Genomic DNA, 21,704 nt, shown 5'->3' on the forward strand with positions numbered 1-21,704 from the left:
TTAATGGACCAAAGAGGCGACATAGTATAGGCTACACCTCCTTAAATTTGTCACATCGCTCCTCCCATCTCACTCATTCCTTGCTCCTCACAGTTATCGTCGCTCCCCTTGGCCCGAGAGATCGCGACACGATCTAGGGGGCCCGCCCCGTCCTTCGGGCGGGGAATGAAAACTCTCAAGCAAGCAAGCAAGTATAGGCTAACCGAGCTCCTGTTAACGTATTGACCGACTGAGGAGCAACTTAGGCCTATACATCGGATTTTTTATCTACTGTCAGATCTGTGTGAACACCCAAAAATTTTAAGCGCGCGACGCCAGTAAAAGAAACTAATAAACACAATGAAATAATTAAAATTATTATACGATAAGAATTTAAAAATAACAATAAACACTAATTCCATTATCTATGTAAAGTTTTCATGTACGTATGAGCACTTCCGGTCATTTGGTCGCCATTTGTCGAACGGGCAAAACATGCACAATTTCAAATAGGTAGATCGTTGAAACAAGCAAAGTTAGGCTACATGATTATAGTTATAATATAAATATTAACCAGTGGCAGTGGCGTTTCCTCAGGGTGCGTAAGTTGTGTATCAACGCCCAAATAAAATAGAAAGAAAATACATTATTTTATTTCATTTGTTTAAATATAATGTTACATTATAATGCGTTTCTTTCATTATCATTCGTTATTCCGCTCCATATACTGTAGTTACTCTCAGTACCGCCCGGAACCGTCTGCTATACTCCGTGTCACCTTTTGAACAGACTAAAGCGGAAGAAACACCGTTGCCTCGTCACCGTCGCCGTGGTTGCCAAATGAACCGGCACGGCACGCGATTGAAAGTTGCACTCCAACACTATAACACAGCACAGTTTACCGGTTGGAACTTGAGCACATTTGAAAGAATTAATGCATTAACGTATTCGTAATATCCGCATCTCACATGAAGTCGCGACAGCTTGTAGGTACGGCAAGAGTAAGAGATACCTACTACACTAAGCTACAAACATCAGTCGTGATCAACAGTGCGAGCTCTCTGAAAGAGATGCGTGTTCATTATTAAACTGTTCATTTGAAATATCTCCCCTTCTATTCAACTGTGTTCTTGACAAAGTGATTAGAGAGTGGCGCCGCAAAACGCAAGGAATAGGTGGTATACGAATGGGATGCAAGAACAAAGGAATTGGAGTTGACTATTAAGCCTTTGTGGATGACATTGTGGTTCTGTCATAGTCAATAGAGGAGGCACAGAACCAAATTGCTCAACTCCAGGAAGAATCAAGTAAGACAGGTCTACGGATCTCCTTCGAGAAGACACAATACATGCCAACATATTTTTTTGCTAGTGGCTTTACGTCGCACTGACACAGATAGGTTTTATGGCGACGATAGGATAGGAAAGGCCTAGGAGTTGGAAGGAAGCGGCCGTGGTCTTAATTAAGGTACAACCCCAGCATTTGCCTGGTGTGGAAATGGGAAACCACGGAAAACCACCCTCAGGGCTGCCGACAGTGAAATTCGAACCCACTATCTCCCGGATGGAAGCTCACAGCCACGCGCCTCTAACCGCACAGCCAGCTCGCCCGGTATGACCAGCATTAAAACACCACCCAGATGGATGACAATTGAGAGAGAAAGGATTCAGCAAGTGGAGAAATTCAAATATCTGGGGGAGTGGATAGACAATACCTGTCAGAAAGAGAGGCACTGTTATCGAGAATCACCAAGATGAACTTGGCATATAAACTAACTATGAACACTTACAACAAGAAGAATATCTCGATCAATGAAGAACTCAGACACTACCAGACAGTGATCCGCCCCGAGGCTTTATATGAAGCTGAATGTTTGAACCTGATAAAAACAGGATTGGTCAAGTTGGAACTAGTGAAGAGTAAGATTCTGAGGAAGATACTGGGACCCCAAAGAACAGAGGATGGATGACACAGAAAGAAAGGAAACCAGGATTATATCTCAAGTTGGAAAGGATCTCAGATACCGTCCGGATGAGGACAGGCATGTTTTTCGGACACATCTACAAAATGAACCCGGGAAGACTGACAAATCAGATAATAAGATGTTTTGAGATCAGGAAAACTACAGTGCGCTGGTACCAGAAGGTGAAGAGGTACCTGGAAGAAATGGGAATACAAGGAACGGAAATCAGCAACAGGGATTCTTACAAGTTGAGGATCAAGGCCACAAAAAGCTTTCAAGAACGAGTTACATCCTGTACCCAAGTGCCATGGCCAGAAGAGAGGAGACTGCAGAGTGGAAGGATGAAAGAGAACTGGACGAGGATTAAAGCCCAGAAGCAGATGAAGCTGAATTCTTGTTAATGTAGTCAGTATTCGGCCAAAACGAAAGAAGAAGAAGAAACTGTTCATTATGCAGTACTTACAGTAAATGTGTAACTAAAGCGCAATTGCACTATAGATTTGAAACTTCACAGCAGCAACTTAGAGTAGTTCACCGCGGACGCGGACGAAACCGATGTTTATTGTCAGGCCTTGAGAGCTGAGATTGGCACATGCGCAGTAGTGATGCCCCTCATGCACACGACTTCTCGTCAGACGAGTCCCATCTCGCCACGTAACTCCACCCACGTGGTCAAGGCATCTACCGAATAAGTATGGCAGCTCCACATTGGGTACACCGATGCCGTAACTCGTGCCGACGAAAGGCATGAAACGCGCACCCCCTTGCCCCTCTCACCTATACCCTCTCTGCTCGGAAGGTGGCATGTTGGTTCTCCTTCCAACGACTTGGCAGAATCGTGCTCTCACTCCCCTTGCCTCGTGCTCGCTAAACCAAGGCTTTGTTTCAGTCTCCAACGCTTCGCGTTGATTTTTGTTTTCGAGTTCCGCGCAAGTGAATGATTGCTTACGCAATCAAATTGTAGGTTTAAATATTTTAGTATTGATAGGGAAAACATAGCAAAACAATTATTAAACACTGGTTTCTCATCACTTTCTCATAGTGAAAAATGAAAATAAACAACCCATAGACAGTGGCCGACCATGACGAGCCATTTTCGGGGCTGCTGATGTTGGTTTGTTAATTTTCTGTACTTTCGGTTTGCTACATTATACTATTCTTTCTTTCTTTCTTTCTTTCTTTCTTCCTCTTTTATTAATCTGTTGTCCGACTTCGTAGCGTAACGGTTAGTGTTATTAGCTGCCGTCCTCGGGGGCCCGGGTTCCATTCGCGGTATTGCCAGGATTTAAAACTGGCAGGAGGGCTGGTATGTGGTTGAAATGGTACATGCAGCTCACCTGCCTGAAAAGAGTTGCACCACCTCGGGATGAGGCCACGAGTTTACTTTTATATGTCTTATGGCGACGATGGGATAGGAACAGGCTAGATGTGGAAAGGAACCGACCGTGGCCTTAATTAAGGTACAGCTCCAGCATTTTATTGTCGTGAAAATGGGAAACCATGGAAAACCATCTTCTGTAGGAGTGCGTAAATCCGTCATACAAACAGCATTCCTACAGTGCGGTATAGTAAGTTTCATTTTCCTTTACACGTTAGCATAGGAAAATGAACTCAACGAAAACTGTTGTGATCGACTACATATCAATATGTGGCTGGGAGCCGTGACCAGTCCTATGGGAAATAATGCATAGGAACAGATACGTGGTATCAGAACTAGGCCGGCGAAAAGTTTAAAAAAAAAATCCTTCAGGCAAGCAACTCCATGTTGAAAACATCCTAGGGATATGAGCTACGAATTTTAGGTAAATAACATATATTAAAGTGTGAGAAAATATTATTTATTTAGTCCTAAAAATTACAATCCTGTTCTTAATCATCGTTATCCGGTCGATTAGATCAGCAGTTTGCCTTTTTTCTAGCACTACGAGCGCTAACGTGAGTCAGTGCAGAGTTTCACTTAAGCCCTTATAACTACATTCGGTGAGGACATTTTTCAAAAAAAAATCAAGAAGCGCCTGAGGGTATTAAAACAAGAAACACATTACAAAAAGAATTATTTGAATAAGTTAAGGGGGGGAGACCTAGCTCAACACGGGGAAAATAGGCCATTATTCATTCGATTGTTATATATGCTACAAACGTATTGGCATGCTTATGAGCAATCGGAAGCAACTTCAATAATGTCAAAATTCTAATTATAACATTTTAAAATAAAATGTTCAAAATTTCCCGCCTTTTTAACAATAGGCTATATTACGGTTTCCTTCATAACTCTCTTACTGATTCACAGATGATTATGATTTTTTCAGAGTTTCCTCGCATAATGTTGTACTACAATCTGTACCTCATTCAGATCAATAGAATTTAAATTCGATTTTATAGAACACTTTTATTTAAAAAGCTATTAATATTTTCTGGTGCTCGAAATAAAAACCCGACAAAAAGATCCAAATTAGAGTCTATGTTAATGATTGAGGTTCATTTTGTAGCTGGAGTTTTGATACACACTTTGAAAAAGGAAAAGTACGAAAATTCTTATAAACTTGGAATTTATAAGGAAAACAGTGATATACTGTTAAAAAGGCGGGAAATTTTGAATATTTTATTTTAAAATATTAATATTATTAAAATTCTGACATTATTGAAGTTGCTTCTGGTTGCCAGGAAGCATGCCAACACTGGGATATGTGCAGCTATTGTCAGCAACAATTGTAGCCTATTTAACAACCGAATGAATATTAACCTATTTTTTTTCCTTTGTTAAGCTGGGTCTCCCCTCTTAATTTGGCTAGGATTTGAATCAAAAAGAAAACTAGTAAAGAAACAAATGATTTTAGGCTGTTTTCCGGAATTGCATTTAGGCCGGAAGTTGTTTACAATTTTTTTTAGTTTGATAGAGCTGTCCAAGACTCATAATTTGAAACATTTTCTGGCCCTTTAGCCCTTCATCTTTCGGCACTATTGAGGAAATTGCTTAATTTTATGCTTTTCGTAGTATGGGTCCCCTGCTTTGTCTGTTAAGAAATGTTTGCCACATTTAAAAGAATACTAAAATGCAGTTCATAAGGTGTTATATCCTGTATAATCTTCATTTTTGTGCGCAGTCGTATTTAATTTTCAGTTATGTCACCTTTATGATAGCGCTCACGATCCAAGGGCCAGCACAAAGTAAGACACTACCAGGATCAGTTTCAACTTTCACGGGCAGTGTGAAGACATACTGACCTGCAAGCGACGAGTGTTGCGGAACGTGTCGAAGTCCAGCTCGGTGAGATGGTTGTGAGCCAGATCGAGCCACTGCAGCTGGGGCATGTTCCCGAACACTTCCTTGGAGGCGTTGCGAAGACCGTTGTAGGCGAGATGCAGGTGTGTGAGGGACGCTTCCACAGGCCGGAGAGCGCCGCGACCCACCCAGGTGATGTTATTGTGGGATACATCCAGCACCTGGGGAAAACAAAGAAGAACTCTGTAGAACAAGAAGTTACCCACTGGTAATGTGAGGTACTGTACACCCAACACTAACTGAGGCATTGACATGGGGAAAGTAGTAAGTCATAACAAGTGAATTTTACAGAACAATAAATAAATAAATAAATAAATAAATAAATAAATAAATAAATAAATAAATAAATAAATAAATAAATAAATAAATAAATAAATAAATAAATAGTCTTGGCAGCAATGTGGACTGTGAAGCAGATTTTAATGAGCAAATATAATGTAAAATCAAGGGTAACCCATTTACCAGTTTAACACACAACCTTATGCTAATTACGTTTCAGGCACAAATAATGTGATAAAACACGTTGTACCGGACGAGTTGGCCGTGCGGTTAGGAGCGCGCAGCTGTGAGCTTGCATCCAGGAGGTAGGGGATTCGAATCCCACTGTCGGCAGCCCTGATAATGGTTTTCCGTGGTTTCCCATTTTCACACCAAGCAAATGCTGGGGTTGTACCTTAATTAAGACCACGGCCGCTTCCTTCCCATTCCTAGACCTCTCCTATCCCATCGTCGCCATAAGACCTATCTGTGTCTGTGCGACGTAAAGCAAATAGCAATATCAATAAATATATATATATAGTGTATAATTTATTATTACCTGTAAATATGATGTAGGCCTATAAATCCGATGTAATGTTGTGCAACACAAGGTAATAGTCTAGAACAACGCACCTTTGTCACTAGAGTTTTACAGAATGTTCTATTCATTTGTACATAGGTTATTGGAGACTCGAGAAGATACGAGAAAACATATTGTGTCATACTTTTCTAGAAGCCTGGCCAGGCAAGGTATATAAAGGACAGTCTTGGGAGTTGAGTTGAGTTGAGTTGTTAGAGAGAGTCGTTAGTCGAGTTAAGTATGTGAACTCGTGTTGTGGTTTTGCCGTTGAAGTGGTTATGTTGTGTTGGTACCACATGTGATCTTGCCAAGTGTTGCGTAATTGGCTGACATGCTAATGTGGCAGTCGATTGAGTTCAAGATGGTGGTTTATTTGATGTGCAACTATTAATGTGTATGTAATTTGTAAACAAAACAGTGTACACAATTGACAACATCCCGTGTGCGCGTCTTTGTGAATACGATAACCTAACTCCACCAAAGGCACGGGCTGACTCACTTCCTTCTCCATTGCAAACATCGTGGACATAACACAGATTCCATCTTGCGTAAATCGTAGAAGCAAATCTACTCTACCAGTTGACTTGCTACCTTTTCCATGTCATTGGTATGAACGTTTACTAATAATTTCTCCATGAAGAAAACGAAATTTGGATTTTTTGACTTACAGTACTACCTTTTCCTTGTCAACGCCTCAATTGTCATCAACAAGAAAGAACTTTTATGCCCTATGCGTTATTCACCAATTCTTTCCCTAGATCCTCTCCATCCTACACTCATCTTCAGTTTAACTGGTTGTCACCACAATTTTGGATCGCGCTCAAATACAGACACACTTATCTGTACCACCCCATCGTACAACACAAACTATCTTGTCGCTTCTACAGAACCACTGTGGAATAAGCTACCTCAGTCTGTCAGAGAAGCTACCTCTGTTAGTTTCAGGAAACAGTGCCAGCAATATCTCCTCCTCGTCAACAACAACAACAACAACTGAATTTCCTAAATGGTAAATTGTTAGCATAGCGATTCTAAGGCCCATACTCACCAACGCGAGTAAATCTTTTAGTTTGATTTAAAGGTAAGAAAATCTAAATAGCAATTTAATTTGTATTCACCAACAACAATATATCGGATAATGGGTATTATGTCGGTTTAGCATTTTACCGGAGAAAGTTAGGCCGGAAAAATAGGAAATCTAAGATAATAGCCTTTCAAGATGGCAGATCGTAGACAACCTGAATATTTAACTAAAAGAGGAAATCACAGCAATCAGAAATATGGCCAAGATTATGCAATAAAAGCCATAGGTTGATAAAAGAACGCATTAAATACTTTGCGGACTACGATTACACTGATTCTGAAACATATTTTAGGTTATCTGAAGCTTCGACACAGTCAGTCGTATCCATGATCGATCATATCCTGGAATTCCCAACACATAGGAAGGCCGAAGGTGCATTCTCGAATATAGCTTATACGATACACGATTGGATATGATTTTTAATGGAACTAAGGACTATTTCTTATTTTTTGAGTGAAATGTGGGCCCTACAATGTGTATGTTTTCTTATTCTCTGTGAATTTAATGCTTTCTGCCACAAAATTCAATAACAATTTCTTCTCTTGGAACGTCAATAGCTGACATAATTATCGATAATGGCGGCACACGTAGTCATTTGTTTTCCGTGAGTCAGTATGAACAATGTAGGGTTCACATTCAGATTAAAACAACTTAAGTTTTGGAAAACCGAGACAATAAATTCTGTGGTGAATACAGAAGCGAGCGGAAAAAAATAGTAGGCTACAAGATAATACAATTTTATGATATACACCGTACCTAAAATACACATATTCGACATTCACACGATCGATTATCTTCAAGTCTTCGTTCACAGAGTACGCTTTTCCTTGTGACATCACAGCATCGAACTCAAGACTTGACTTAGAGATTGACAAAAGCTAAAGGCCAACACGATCGCTTGTTTTGTAAGCGCGGCTGAAGGCAAACACGTTGAAATTGTTGAGGGGGATGAGGAATGGTCATCCTATAAACAAAAGCTGGGGCAATTGTTCACATCTTGTTATTCCTGTGAATAGACAGGCACGCAGTTCCAAAGCCCCATCCTGTCATCCCTTGAAGTTCTGTTTAGCGGGAGACGGTAAGTTATACTGTAGATTGTAACGCAGAATCACTCTATGTACTTCGTTACTACATAAAAATATAATAATGTTATTAATGACTTTTTTGTACACTGCTCGATCCGAATCGGCGGTAAATTGGACCGCGTTTAACCAGGCTTCCACTGTAATTCTATCTCTTCTTAATTCTCAATCCTAAGAATGCTTGGCAACAATTATTCTCTTCAGCTCCACTCTATATTTGTTTCGACATATGAGCTTGCTCCCACATCTTCTCTGATCTGTCTACATCAGAGGTGCTCAGCTGCACGCCCGTTGAGGCTAGTCTGACGTAAATGCGGGCAGCTTACGTAGCAAGGCTACGTCACAGTGAAGCGAAAGAGCGAACACACTTTGCAGGGAAGGGTACAGTGACGTTCGATTATCATTACGAACCTCTCCTCCACTACTCAGCGAAATGCTAACTGGGGTACAGAAAAAGCAGCTATAATCGCAAAAAAAAAAAAAAAAAAAAAAAAAAACAGAACTTTTGAAGACATTCCGGTTTGATTTACACTGCGTTCGATAAAAACTTTTATTTTCTTACATTTATAAATTATATTCAAAGAAAACTGATACGTTATAATTTTTGTGTTACAATTTACAAAGGTACAGAGTTGAAGCCTACAAGGTACGATTTACAATTCCTTAGAGGAGAATGGCAGTAATTCTATTTAAAAAGTAAAATTCCTGTTATTCATTCAGCAGAAAGTAATATATAGGCTATAATTCAACAAGTTCAGTGCTTGATTTCGCACAGTGTTGTAAATCAAATTGCGTATGGTTTTTAGCGCCGCGATGTGTCCGAGGACTTCGGTTCGCCAGTTGCAGGTCTTTTGATTTGACGCTCGTAGGCGACCTGCGCCTCGTGATGTGGATGAAATGATGATGAAGATGACACATACACCCAGTCCCCATGCCTGGGGAATTAACCAATTATGGTTAAAATTCCCGATCCTGCTGGGAATCGAACTCGGGACCCCTGTGCCCAAAGGCCAGCACGCTAACCATTTAGGCGTGGAGCCGGACCACAGTGTTGTAATGTTGTGTGACTTACCATGTTCACTGAATTTCTGAAAATAGTATTGAAAACTTATCAGGCGTCCGATGATAATCAAAAGCCCTGCGTGAGCACCTCTAGTCTACAGTATTGCAGTCTAGTTCTTCCTCTTCCTCTCTTGCCTTCAGTCATTTCTTCCATGACATTAATTATAAAACTTCTGTGCCTGTAGAGATGGCCAATTCATTGATTTCTAAAACCTCTAAAACCTTGATGATTAAGATCTTTTATCCACATATTCTGCTAAGAATGTCTTCACTTGTGAGTTCTACTGCCCAGGAGATCTTTTCCATTCTCCTCCAGCACCACGAGTCTATGTGGTCTGATGTCATGGTTGCATGAAGCAAAAGGCTTTATTGATTTTAAATATTGATCACATTCTAGATATTGATATATCGGGAAAAGCTCTCTCGGATAACTGGGGTACATGACTGTAATTTGGTACTGGCCCAAAAAGTCCGGGATGTATACCAGCCCTTTACAGGGCTGAGACTACGTATGTTCTAATGCTCGCAATAAATCAACATCACTCTGTTAGTGCCTGAACGTGAACTGCTCGGAATAGAAACATTTTTCGATTCGGAATGGCTGCAGTGTTGAGAGGACAAAAGTTTAGTGTGATTCCTCAACATCAAATCATCCCCCGTACATTTAACCCTTAAATGCATGATTTTTTTATTTTGACGTTTGACAATTCTTTTTTCAAATTCCCAGGAAGGTTTATAGCAAGAGAGAATGATTTTAAAAATTCCAACTCGGTAGTTTAAACAGCAAAATGTTTATCTCCTTGTTCCTGCATTTCACAAACGTGATGTTACTCTTCTGTACAATAAACATGTTTCCTTTCTCCTTTATGTCCGCGTATTTTTTTACGAATGGTTGCATGAAACAAAAGGCTTTATTGATTTCAAATATTGATCAAATTCTAGATATTGATATATCCCGAAAAGATCTCTCGGAAAACTGTCTTACGCCTGTCGTAAGAGGTGTCAAAAAGGAGCTCCAGGGGTTCGTAACTTGGGAGTGTGGGTTAGCGACCACGGAGCTCTTAGCTGAGTCCTGCCATTGCTTCCACTTGTGTCAGGCTCCTCACTTAAATCTATCTTACCTGACCTCTCTTGGTCAACTCTTGTTCTTTTCCGTCCCCAATGGTAGTAGGTTCACGACCCCTAGGGAGTGTTTCATTTTGACGCCATTCGTGGCCCTTGTCTTTCTTTGGCCGATACCTTCATTTTTGAAGTGATGGACTCCTTCAGTTTTTTCCTCTGATTAATGTCAATAGAGGATGGTTGCCCAGTTGTATTTCTTCTTAAAACAACAATCACCACCACCTCAGAGAATTGTCACTAGTGAGGGAACACGGAAATGTTCGACAAATGTCCAAGTCCTTTGAATACATTTAAGAAAAAGCTGGCTAAACGATTGATTGAGAATCTGTATTTTTTTCTTCTTTTTTTGCAAGTTGCTTTACGTCGCGCCGACACAGATAGGTCTAATGGCGATGATGGGAGAGGAAAGGGTTAGGAGTGGAAAGGAAGCGTCCGTGGCCTTAATTAAGGTACTGCCCCAGCATTTGCTTGGTGTGAAAATGGGAAACCACGGGAAACCATGTTCAGGGCTGCCGACAGTGGGGTTCGAACCCACTATCATCCGAATACTGGATACTGGCCTCACTTAAGCGACTGCAGCTATCGAGCTCGGTAGAGAATCTGTCATTTGGGCGACAGTCCTAATACAGGTCATTGATTGATTGATTGATTGACGAATCCAATCTTCACACTCGATGCAGCATGATATAATCTCCTCCCACTAATCAGTAAATACCATTGTAAACTCATAGTGCAACAACCACTTAGCAACCTGTGTCAAGAACATTCTATTAACAACCCGAATCACACGGGAAGTACACACTAGTTCCCTCCAGAGGCGACCGAATAATTTTTTTAAACCTTGTTGCAGATTTGCTACATCATGCATTTAAGGGTTAAGAGAAGTTTGAATTCGAAACTTACTTTCAACAAAGCTTTTGGACCCATGGACCGCAATTTCGAACCTCGCCTTCGGCATGGATGCTTGTGGTGCCTCACATTGAGTGCGGGCTTGTAAATAGCGGGAAACAATAAGCAGGAATTACGTACATACCGTGAATGGAGCAGTGCTACAAATGTATAGCCGTGTCGTGCCGAACATAACCAACAATTAAATCGAGATGTTGCACAATTATAAGCGATATTCAATTTAGTTAACAATAATTACCCCATGAGCTTACATAGGCTCCCTTAACGGATTACTTACAACGTAACGTTCAAATGTTTTTACAATAGTGACGATTCTATTGAAAACTGGTTGCTATGGACTGTTTTGAGTAGATTGTTGTGATCGATGACATTACGCCTACTATTAAACACATTATTCAAACTTAAGGTTGTAGAAAGAAAAGAAGTGTCAAGATTCTATTACAAATGAGCGAAGAAGAAGAAAAATAATGTTACATCTCGAAATGTTCGGCTTAATAACTTGAAAAGTTGTTGGTTGGGATGGTACCATACCTGAAGTACATATTGGATTACTGTTTGCATGAATACAAAGAGACTGGGGAGTTGCTATAGTAGCTACAGCGTACGAAGGAAAGGGTGATGAACATAAAGCGGACCAATCAGCTTGACGTGTGTTACATGTAAGCTCTGGAAAAGCTTTCATTCCGGTTATATTAGACACGTTTGCGAATGTATTAATTGGTTTGATACTAGATAGTTTGGGTTTAAGAAATGTTATTCCTGCAAGGCTCGAGTTGTAGGATTCCAGCAAGATATAAAAGATACCTTAGATTCGGGTCAAATGGACGGTATTGCTATTGACCCATCCATGGCCTTTCACAGGGTAGATCCCACTGTGGGTGCGGGTGGTAGCATAACACCCGCGGTATACCCTGCCTGTCATAAGAAGCGACTAAAAGGGGCCCCAGGGGCTCTTGACTTGGCAGCGTGGGTTGGCGACCATGGGACCGTTAGCTGAGTACTGGCATTGCTTCCACTTACTTTTGCCAGGTTCCTCACTTTCATCTATCCTATCCGATCTTCCTTGGACAGTTCTTATTCTTTCCCGACCCCGACTCCATTAGATTTCCGAGGCCTAGGAAGTCTTTAATTTCACGCCCTTCGTGGCCCTTGTCTTTCTTTGGCCGATGCCTTCATTTTACGAAGTATCGGATCCCTTAAATTTTTTCTCACAGATTAGTGTTATAAAGAGTATGGTTGCCTAGCTGTACTTCCTCTTAAAACAGTAATCACCACCACCTCACAGGGTAGAGCAAGGAAGATCTTTAACGAAAATGAGGGCTATTGGATTAGACAAAGATGTAACTGAATGGGGTCTAAATTTTTTAAAACTAGAACTCAGCTAATTATAGCAGGTGAATCATTATCTGATCCTGTAATGATCAAGAAGGGAGTTCCGCAAGGCACTGTTGTTGGACCTCTGTGTTTTCTTATATATAAATAAAATGAGCAAGGAAGTGGAATCACAGATAAGGCTTTTTGCAGATGATGTTGTACTGTATGGAAAAGCAAGTAATTTATAGGATGGCGAGCTACTCCAAAAATACCTCTACAAAGTTGTGAGACGGACAGCATACGATGGGGAGAAAAGTCAGGTTGTAATAAGATTCACCAAGAGGAGAATTACTCTCAGTTTTAATTACTGTGTTGATAGGATAACAGTAATTCATGGGGATCACTGTAAGGATTTAGCTGTTAATATAAGGAAAGATCTCCATTAAGATAATCACATAAACGGAATTGTAAGTAAAGGTTACAGATATCTTCATATAATTATGAGTGTATTTAGCGGTTGTAGTAAGAATGTAAATGAGAGGGCGTATAAGCCACTGATAAGACCACAATTAGAGTATGGTTCCACTGAGCTCGATAGCTGCAGTCGCTTAAATGCGGCCAGTATCCAGTAATCGGGAGATAGTGGGTTCGAGCCCCACTGTCGGCAGCTCTGAAGATGGTTTTCCGTGGTTTCCCATTTTCACACCAGGCAAATGCCTGGGCTGTACCTCAATTAAGGCCACGGCCGCTTCCTTCCAATTCCTAGGCCTTTCCTATCCCATCGTCGCCATAAGACATACCTGTGTCGGTGCGACGTAAAGCATATAGCAAAAAAAAAAAAGTATGGTTCTAGTGTATGGGACACGCCCCAGGACTTCTTGATACAAGAACTGGAAAATATTCAAAGACAAGCAGCACAATTTGTTCTGGGATATTTCCGACAAAACATTAGTGTTACGAAAATGTTGCAAACTCTGTGATGGGAAGACTTGAAAGAAAGGAAACGAGCAGTTCGACTAATTGGAATATTTCGAGCCGTGATTGAAGAGATGGCTTGGAATGACATTAGTAAACGAATACGCTTAAGTGAAGGTTTTAAAGGTACGATATATTGTAAATAGATAAAGTAGAAATTCAAGAGGTTAAACTGAAGCAAAACCCCATTTATAGGAAGAGGAATAAGGGACTGAAATTATTTATGAAGGTGGTGGTGATTATTGTTTTAAGAGGAAGTACAACTAAGCTACCGACCTCTATTAAACACCAATAATCAGACTAATCAGAGAGAAAAATGGAAGGAACTCGACACTTCGAAAAATGAAGGTATCGGCCAAAGAAAGACAAGGGTCACGAAGGGCGTGAAAACGAAACACTCCATAGGCATCGAATGCTCTATACCGTCTGGATCGGAAAAAACAAAAGTTGACCAAGGGAGGTCAGATAGGGTAGACGAAAGTGAGGCCCCATGGTCGCCAACCCTGCACCAAAGTTCAGAGTCCCTGGGGCCCCTTTTAGTCGCCTCTTACGAAAGGCAGGGGGTACTGTGACTGTTATTCTACCGCCGTCACTCACAGGGGGATAATTTATGAAGAGAGGTTATTTATTTATTTATTTATTTATTTATTTATTTATTTATTTATTTATTTATTTATTTATTTATTTATTTATTTATTTATTGTGCTGGTAATATTTACAATAAATGAACAGATTCAACGTCTTTACTTTGAGTATTTCCAATTTTTAGCAAGAGTGCGTAAAAGTAGGTCAATTTGAAATTAAAATTAGTATCGAAAAATCATTGATGTAATTCGGGCGTCTAAAAAATAATACAACACGTAGCTTCCTGAACTAATATTCTAAAATATCGCGGTTACGTTGTTGTTTCATTCTTTAATTATGATGCCTGGTTCTGTTCAGCAAGACACGGCTATAGACAAGGAACGAATTCTGCATTTATTTCTAAGTTACATTAATACAGAGTCATATTCTAGTGTTTCAAGATCATAAAATATTTGTTAATTTCATACACAAGTACGTATCTTCATTGCTGTCTGCGAACATCTGTGGACAAATTATGAACATGTCTTTATTTGGAACACGATCCAGCCAGTGCGTTGTTTCTTGGGCCATTCTACTGCTGATCGCTTGGCCGTCTAGGTTCAGTTTCCCCCCACTTATCTGTACATTAAGTGATCATCCGGAAGGCTAGAAATGGTTCCTAAACGCTAGCAAGACTGCGGTGTGTCCACTGGATTCACTGCAATTTGTCTTGTGAAATGAATTGGGTAAGAATATCTTTTGTTCTCCGTGCGAGTTTGAGTTTTCTTCAAACACTAGAAAATGTAGTCAATATTTCTGTGGGGATTTGTTAACAATATTGTTCTTGAATTACTAGGTAAAAACCAACCTCACAATCGGCTTTGCCAACATCGAGGTTTTTCTCTGATACTAGAAGTTTTTAATGTCTGTCAACGGAGAAACTGAAGAGTCAGAGTAAGAGGGAAATCAAGAGGGTTTGTATCGATGTTACATAAACCAAACCAAACCCCATAGCACTACAGCCCTTGAAGGGCCTTGGCCTACCAAGCGACCGCTGCTCAGCCTGAAGGCCTGCAGATTACGAGGTGTCGTGTGGTCAGCACGACAAAATCCTCTCGGCCGTTATTCTTGGCTTTCTAGACCATGGCCGCCATCTCACCGTCAGATAGCTCCTCAATTCTAATCACGTAGGCTGAGTGGACCTCGAACCAGCCCTCAGGTCCAGGTAAAAATCCCTGACCTGGCCGGGAATCGAACCCGGGGCCTCCGAGTAAGAGGCAGGCACGCTACCCCTCCCCCACGGGGCCGGCTATCGATGTTACATGGCAATTTGAAATACACCGAGTGGCCAAAAGTCATGGAAAGACACTGAATGTGATGTTAATAACGAATTGCTCTTAAGCGAGGCCTCAAAACGGCAGCAGTATGGCGAGGCATCGACTCTACAAGGTGTTGGAGGGATCTGGAGGGATCTGGACCCACGCATCTTGCACTGTTACCCACAATTCATCTTGTGTAGTTGGTGCGGGGTTCATGGAGCGTACACAAGCATTGACAGCATCCCATACATGATCGATTGGATTAAGATCGGGGGATCTGGAGGGCCAATCCATGGTCGTAACTTCACTGGAGATCTCCTCCAAACACCTGCATCCCCCCAGAAAACGATGACATGGCGCATTGTCCTGTTGAAACCTGGCATCTCCATCAGGGTACTCTAGGGCCAGAAAGGGATGCAGATGGTCTGAAAGAATGTCCACATAACGTACAAATGTCAGCGCTCCCTGCAGCCGGACAATGGGGACTATTGCGACCGTGAGAACGCCTCCCAGACCAGAATTGATCCACTTCCCGCCTAGACACAACCTTATTGACAAGCAGGATCCATAGCTTCATGCGACATACGCCACACTCACGCACCCATCAGCTCGATACAACAGGAACCGGGATTCATCGGACCATACCACACACCGCCACTGTTCCATGGTCACTGCCGACGTTCGCGGGCCCATGTACGTCGTTGAGGTCTGTGTCGAGGTGTCAGCAAAGGGACACGAGTTGGTCGTCGGCCTATGCGGTTCAGTTGCCTCCTTATAGTCCAGGTAGAAATGTGTTCCTTCTCCCAACATTCAACTATGCGGTAATCTGACTCACAGTAGCCCGTCGAGCGCCCAGTATGGTTCTGCGGAGGCGATATGATGTCCGTTCGTTAAACACCTGTGGTCTTCCCGTCCGGCGGTTAATGCGGGTGATAACATCCTCTCCGCGATACTGAAGATCAACCCTCGATACTGTTGATCTCAGAAACCCGAATTCGCGTGTAATCTCTGCAATGCTATGACCCATGCGCCGTGCGCCGATGATCATACCACGTTCAAAGTCGGTTAACGTGTTGCCATCTTCAAGAGACGGGTGTCTGTGACAGACTGCTCAACTACGCAGCAGCTAGCTGCGACGTACAGGAGACATACACGGCAGATTTTCTAATGGGACACCCCTTCTCGTGGCTTTTGGCCACTCAGTGTATATTGCTGTCATAAATTGATTCTGTTGTGTGTAAGATAGTATCTGCTCTTCGAGACATCTCGTTCAGACGAGTATGAGTTTCACATGGGCCATGCATTGCGTGATTTAAATAATGGCGAACTTCATGAGAAAAAAATGACAACATGCTAGTAACAAATCAGAAGATATTCAGTACGACAGTGGAATAATGTTTGTATTCCTTAATGATATTTATGTAAGGATTTTCTGTGGAAAAAAGAAGAGTTAAAAAAATACATGTACTCGCTGCTGATACTGAAACCATAATCGGGGAAAGGTATGAAACTTCACAGAGTTGCAGTACAGTAGCAGCGTTTGCCCAGAAATACTGAAGTGCTGCAAAATATTGTAATATTCTCATCTATTGAATGTCTTTTTATTCTTCCTCCACTTTTCCCCACATCTGCGGGGTCGCGGGTGCGAAATGTGTCACACATGTGGATTTGGTCATGTTTTACTGCCGGATGCCCTTCCTGACACAACTCTATCTATCTATCTATCTATCTATCTATCTATCTATCTATCTATCTATCTATCTATCGTCGCCATAAGACCTATCTGTGTCTGTGCGACGTAAAGCAAATAGCAAAAAAAAAAAAAAAAAAAACTATACAGAGGGATGTAATCACTATTGCGTGTTTCTATGGTGGCTGGTAGTGTAGTGTGTTGTCTGAATACGGAGAGGAAAGTGTTGGGTCTCCGGGCCAGAAGAATTAATCAGACGCGATTAAAATTCCCGACGCGGCCGGGAATCGATCCAGGGACCCTCTGAACCGAAGGCCTCATCGCTGACCATTCAGCCAATGAGTCGGACAACTTTTTGTCTACTGATTTTGCAAATTGTGAGAGCTTTCAGCCAGGTGAATTTGCTCAAACATACTAACATTCCTCTCTCACATTGCTCCACCTGATGTGCGGCGCTCAAACGCATTGCTTCGAGTGTACAATAAGATCTCATCGAATATTCTCCTACCTATCCACAGGGACATCAAGGGCTTTTACAGCCGTAAACTAAATTCTTACCACCCTTCAATCATCACAGGCAATGGACTTGAAAAAGAGGGTGGTTGAAGATTTACCCTCTGGTATTCTTCACAATAAGACCAATCTGAAACGTGTTGTGAAATGTTGCTGTGAATGTTAAATCCCGAAAGAAGTTCTGAAGAACAATGGTACTCTTTCAAATTACAGTGCATCTTCTGCATCAACCAGTTCTCCATGTACATCACTGCTAGGTGCTAACGATCCAGGACCATTATTATACAGCATTTAGGTAACATTTTGATGGACAATATTTAAAATTACTCTTCACTCTGGTCATCTAAAATAAACTTTCTAAAGACTTGGATTTATTAATTAAGCAATAATAATAATAATAATAATAATAATAATAATAATAATAATAATAATAATAATAATAATAATAATAATAATAACCTAACCTGGTGCAGCCCTCGTGAGGCAGACTCCTCTGCCGCGTATAGGAAACTGCAACTTGACCGGGTATCGAGCCCAGGGTCTCTAAGGCCGAAGGCTAGACATTGACCACTCTACTATGGATCCGGACTTAAACAATGTTAATTTTATGCATTGAAGTGAGAACAAATGACAACATGCTGACAACAAATAGGATAATATTCAGTATGAAAGTGGAATCATATTTGTATTCCTCGATGATTCCGATCGGAAAGCAAAGATTACCTTGCCTGAGAACATACTTTTACTGCTGGTCATCACGGCCAGTCCTCGGCGTGGTTAAATAGCGCATATACAAAACTGAACAATCTAATGAGGATAATATGTGTAACAATTCGGATTACCCTAACACAGTTCGACTCGTTGGCTGAATGCTCAGCGTATTGGCTTTCGGTTCAGAGGGTTCCACCCTCATCGGAGTGTCTGCCTTACAAGGGCTGCACTCGGCTTAAAATAGCCACACGAAATTAGTATTATTATTACCCCAACATACTGACTAATATTCCTCTCTCACATTGCTCCACCAGATGTGTGGCGTTCAAACGCATTGGTTCGAGTGTACAATAAAATCTCATCGAACATTATCCTACCTATCCACAGGGACATCAAGGACATTTACAGCCGTAGGCTAAATTCCCACCACCCTTCAATCATCACAGGCAAGGAGGTGTCAGAAGCAGAGCTTAGCCTAAATGAGAGATGGAAAAAAAAGATATACGCTATGTAAAAATTTCCGTTACGTGGAAAAGAATAGAATCACAGGTATTTTTGGAGCTCAGAAGAGAAGAGAACGAGTTGTTCTATCCACTCTGAGTAGCCTCTTACGACGTGCAGGAGGTATAGATGTTGCATCCTTTCACTCCACCCACAGGGGAGATAAAGAGTTATGATCAATAGAATGAAAAATGTAGCATTATGATCTATTGTACGTCGACCAATATGACAGTCGATCCAGCACACAGCATTCCCATTCCATGTCAGACTACTACTACTAAATGTTTCTATTCCTCCCCTGATGCCGTCTCTCAGGCCAGGAATTTCTTACAGTCAAGGAGATGTGCGGAGAAGGTGAGAGGGTTGGCGGCCATGGTCTACCAGGAAGGGTTTTTTTTTTTTTTTTTTTTTTTTACAATTTGCTTTACGTCGCACCGACACAGATAGGTCTTACGGCGACGATGGGACAGGAATGGGCTAGGAGCGGGAAGAAAGCGACCGTGGCCTTAATTAAGGTACAGCCCCAGCATTTGCCTGGTGTGAAAATGGGAAACAACGGAAAAACCATCTTCAGGGCTACCGACAGTGGGGTTCGAACCCAATATCTCCCGAATACTGGATACTGGTCGCACTTAAGCGACTGCAGCTATCGAGCTCAGTATACCAGGAACTGTCCCAGCATTCGTCTTGGTGTAGAAGAATGGAAAATTACGGAAATCCATTCTCAGGATAGCCTACAGTGGAGATCAGTCCCTCTCTATCTCCCGAATGCGGAGGCGTAGAGCCACGGCCACCCCTCCTCTGCTCGGTTGGTCGGTCGGAGTGCAGAGCCGCGGCCACCCCTCCTCTGCTCGGTTGGTCGGTCGGAGTGCAGAGCTGTCGGACCAGCCCAAGCCCACTCTGCAACCGCCGACCCCATGTCAGAAAATAGTCCCACCTTTTCCAGATCTACGTCCAACAAAATGGTCTTTGATTTAGCATATAAGATTCCTATACCATGTCAAAATATACTCCCACCTATCAAGATCTACGTCCAACAAAATGGTTGTTCATTTAGCATACAGGATTCCTAACCATGTCAAAATGTAGCCCCACCTATCAAAATCTACGTCCAACAAAATGGTTGTTGATTTAGCATACAAGATTCCTAACCATGTCAAAATGTAGCCCCATCTATCAAGATCTACGTCCAACAAAATGGTTGTGGATTTAGCATACAAGATTCCTAACCATGTCAAAATGTAGCCCCACCTATCAAGATCTACATTCAACAAAATGGTCGTTGGTTTAGCATACAAGATTCCTAACCATGTCAAAATGTGGTCCAACCTATCAAGATCTACGTCCAACAAAATGGTTGTTGATTTAGCATACAGGATTCCTAACCATGTCAAAATGTAGCCCCACCTATCATTAACTACGTCCAACAAAATGGTTGTTGATTTAGCATACAAGATTCCTAACCATGTCAAAATGTAGCCCCACCTATCAAAATCTACGTCCAACAAAATGGTTGTTGATTTAGCATACAAGATTCCTATACCATGTTAAAATGTAGTCCAACCTATCAAAATCTACGTCCAACGAAATGATCGCTGATTCAGCACACAGTTTTATGGCCATAAATATTCGCAAGATGAAAATCCACAGCCTGTTTCCAGTCATTCGACTGGGTGAGGAGTGGAATGAATGAAGCCTCCATCTAGCGGCGTGGATAGAAATTGTGCCGGCTGCCGAATACTGTCGCACTCCTCTGGGGCAATGATTAATGAATGACAGATGAAATGAAATTATATTGGAGAGGGTTGCTGTAATTAAATATGGCAGGGAAAACCGAAGTACTTGGAGAAAAACCTGCCCCGCCTCCGCTTTGTCCAGCACAAATCTCACATGGAGTGACCAGGATTTGAACCACGGAACCCAGCGGTGTGAGGCCGGCGCGCTGCCGCCTGAGTCACGGAGGCTCTTAATTATAGTAATGAACAAAAAACACAATGGGAAAGAACTTAATGCTGCAGATTTCGTAGATGATGTTGAACTGTGTAAACAAAGCTAAATGTATTCTTGAAGCGTACATCTCACGTCAGTCTATTTCAAAATACAAGTATGTGAAATCTCAACACTATGTATCCCAAATATCGCGTACGAACTGCACAAAACTGAAGTAAACTGATATCTCACCTTGATGCTGACATGCCCTGTGCTCGTGCTGTTGGCCTCCAGCGCTTGCAACATGTTGTGAGACACGTTCAGTCTGAAGGCGGGTGACAGAGTTCCCACCTGGTCGATGGTGCCAGCCAGGTCCAGACTGCGAAGCTCGTTGTAGGCCAGGTCCAGCAGTTCCAGTGCTGGAAGGTTCTGGAAAGCCTCGGGAGCGATATCCACCAGCTTGTTACCTCTTAACTGCAGCACACGCAGACGTCCAAGGTTCATGAAGGCTCGCCATTCTATGTGAGAGATGCTGTTGTCATCGATATACAACTGTTGCAGAGCGGCCAAGTCCTTGAACGCATGTGTGGGGATGGAGTTCAGTCGGTTGAAGGACATGTAGATCTCCTCCAGCCGTTCGTGAATGTCTTTCTGTAAGAACAAAAAGAAGAAGGAAGTTATGAAACTGTTACATAGTCGTTTTAGTTGAATGCGTGTGTGGGAGTGGACCTCAGTCGGGTGAAGGACATGTAGATCTCCTCCAGCCGTTCGTGAATGTCTTTCTGTAAGAACACAAGGAGGAAGAAAGTTATACAACTGTTGCAGAGTTGTTATAACTTGAATGCGTGTGTAAGGATGGAGTTCAG

At 41.8% G+C, this 21,704-nt stretch overlaps 1 protein-coding gene across 1 annotated transcript in view; it reads right to left on the bottom strand.

Moving 5' to 3' along the window:
- Nucleotides 1-21,704, bottom strand: part of chp (chaoptin) — a 152,789-nt gene that overhangs the window by 55,336 nt on the left and 75,749 nt on the right. Inside the window, exons 8-9 of the mRNA XM_067155991.2 lie at nucleotides 21,091-21,489; nucleotides 5,168-5,386 (exon numbers count right to left, since the gene is read on the bottom strand). Coding sequence (XP_067012092.2) covers nucleotides 5,168-5,386; nucleotides 21,091-21,489 — 618 coding nt within the window. The remainder of the gene's footprint in view (nucleotides 1-5,167; nucleotides 5,387-21,090; nucleotides 21,490-21,704) is intronic.

The sequence above is a fragment of the Anabrus simplex genome, chromosome 1 (assembly GCF_040414725.1).
Source record: "Anabrus simplex isolate iqAnaSimp1 chromosome 1, ASM4041472v1, whole genome shotgun sequence".
Lineage (NCBI taxonomy): Eukaryota > Metazoa > Arthropoda > Insecta > Orthoptera > Tettigoniidae > Anabrus > Anabrus simplex.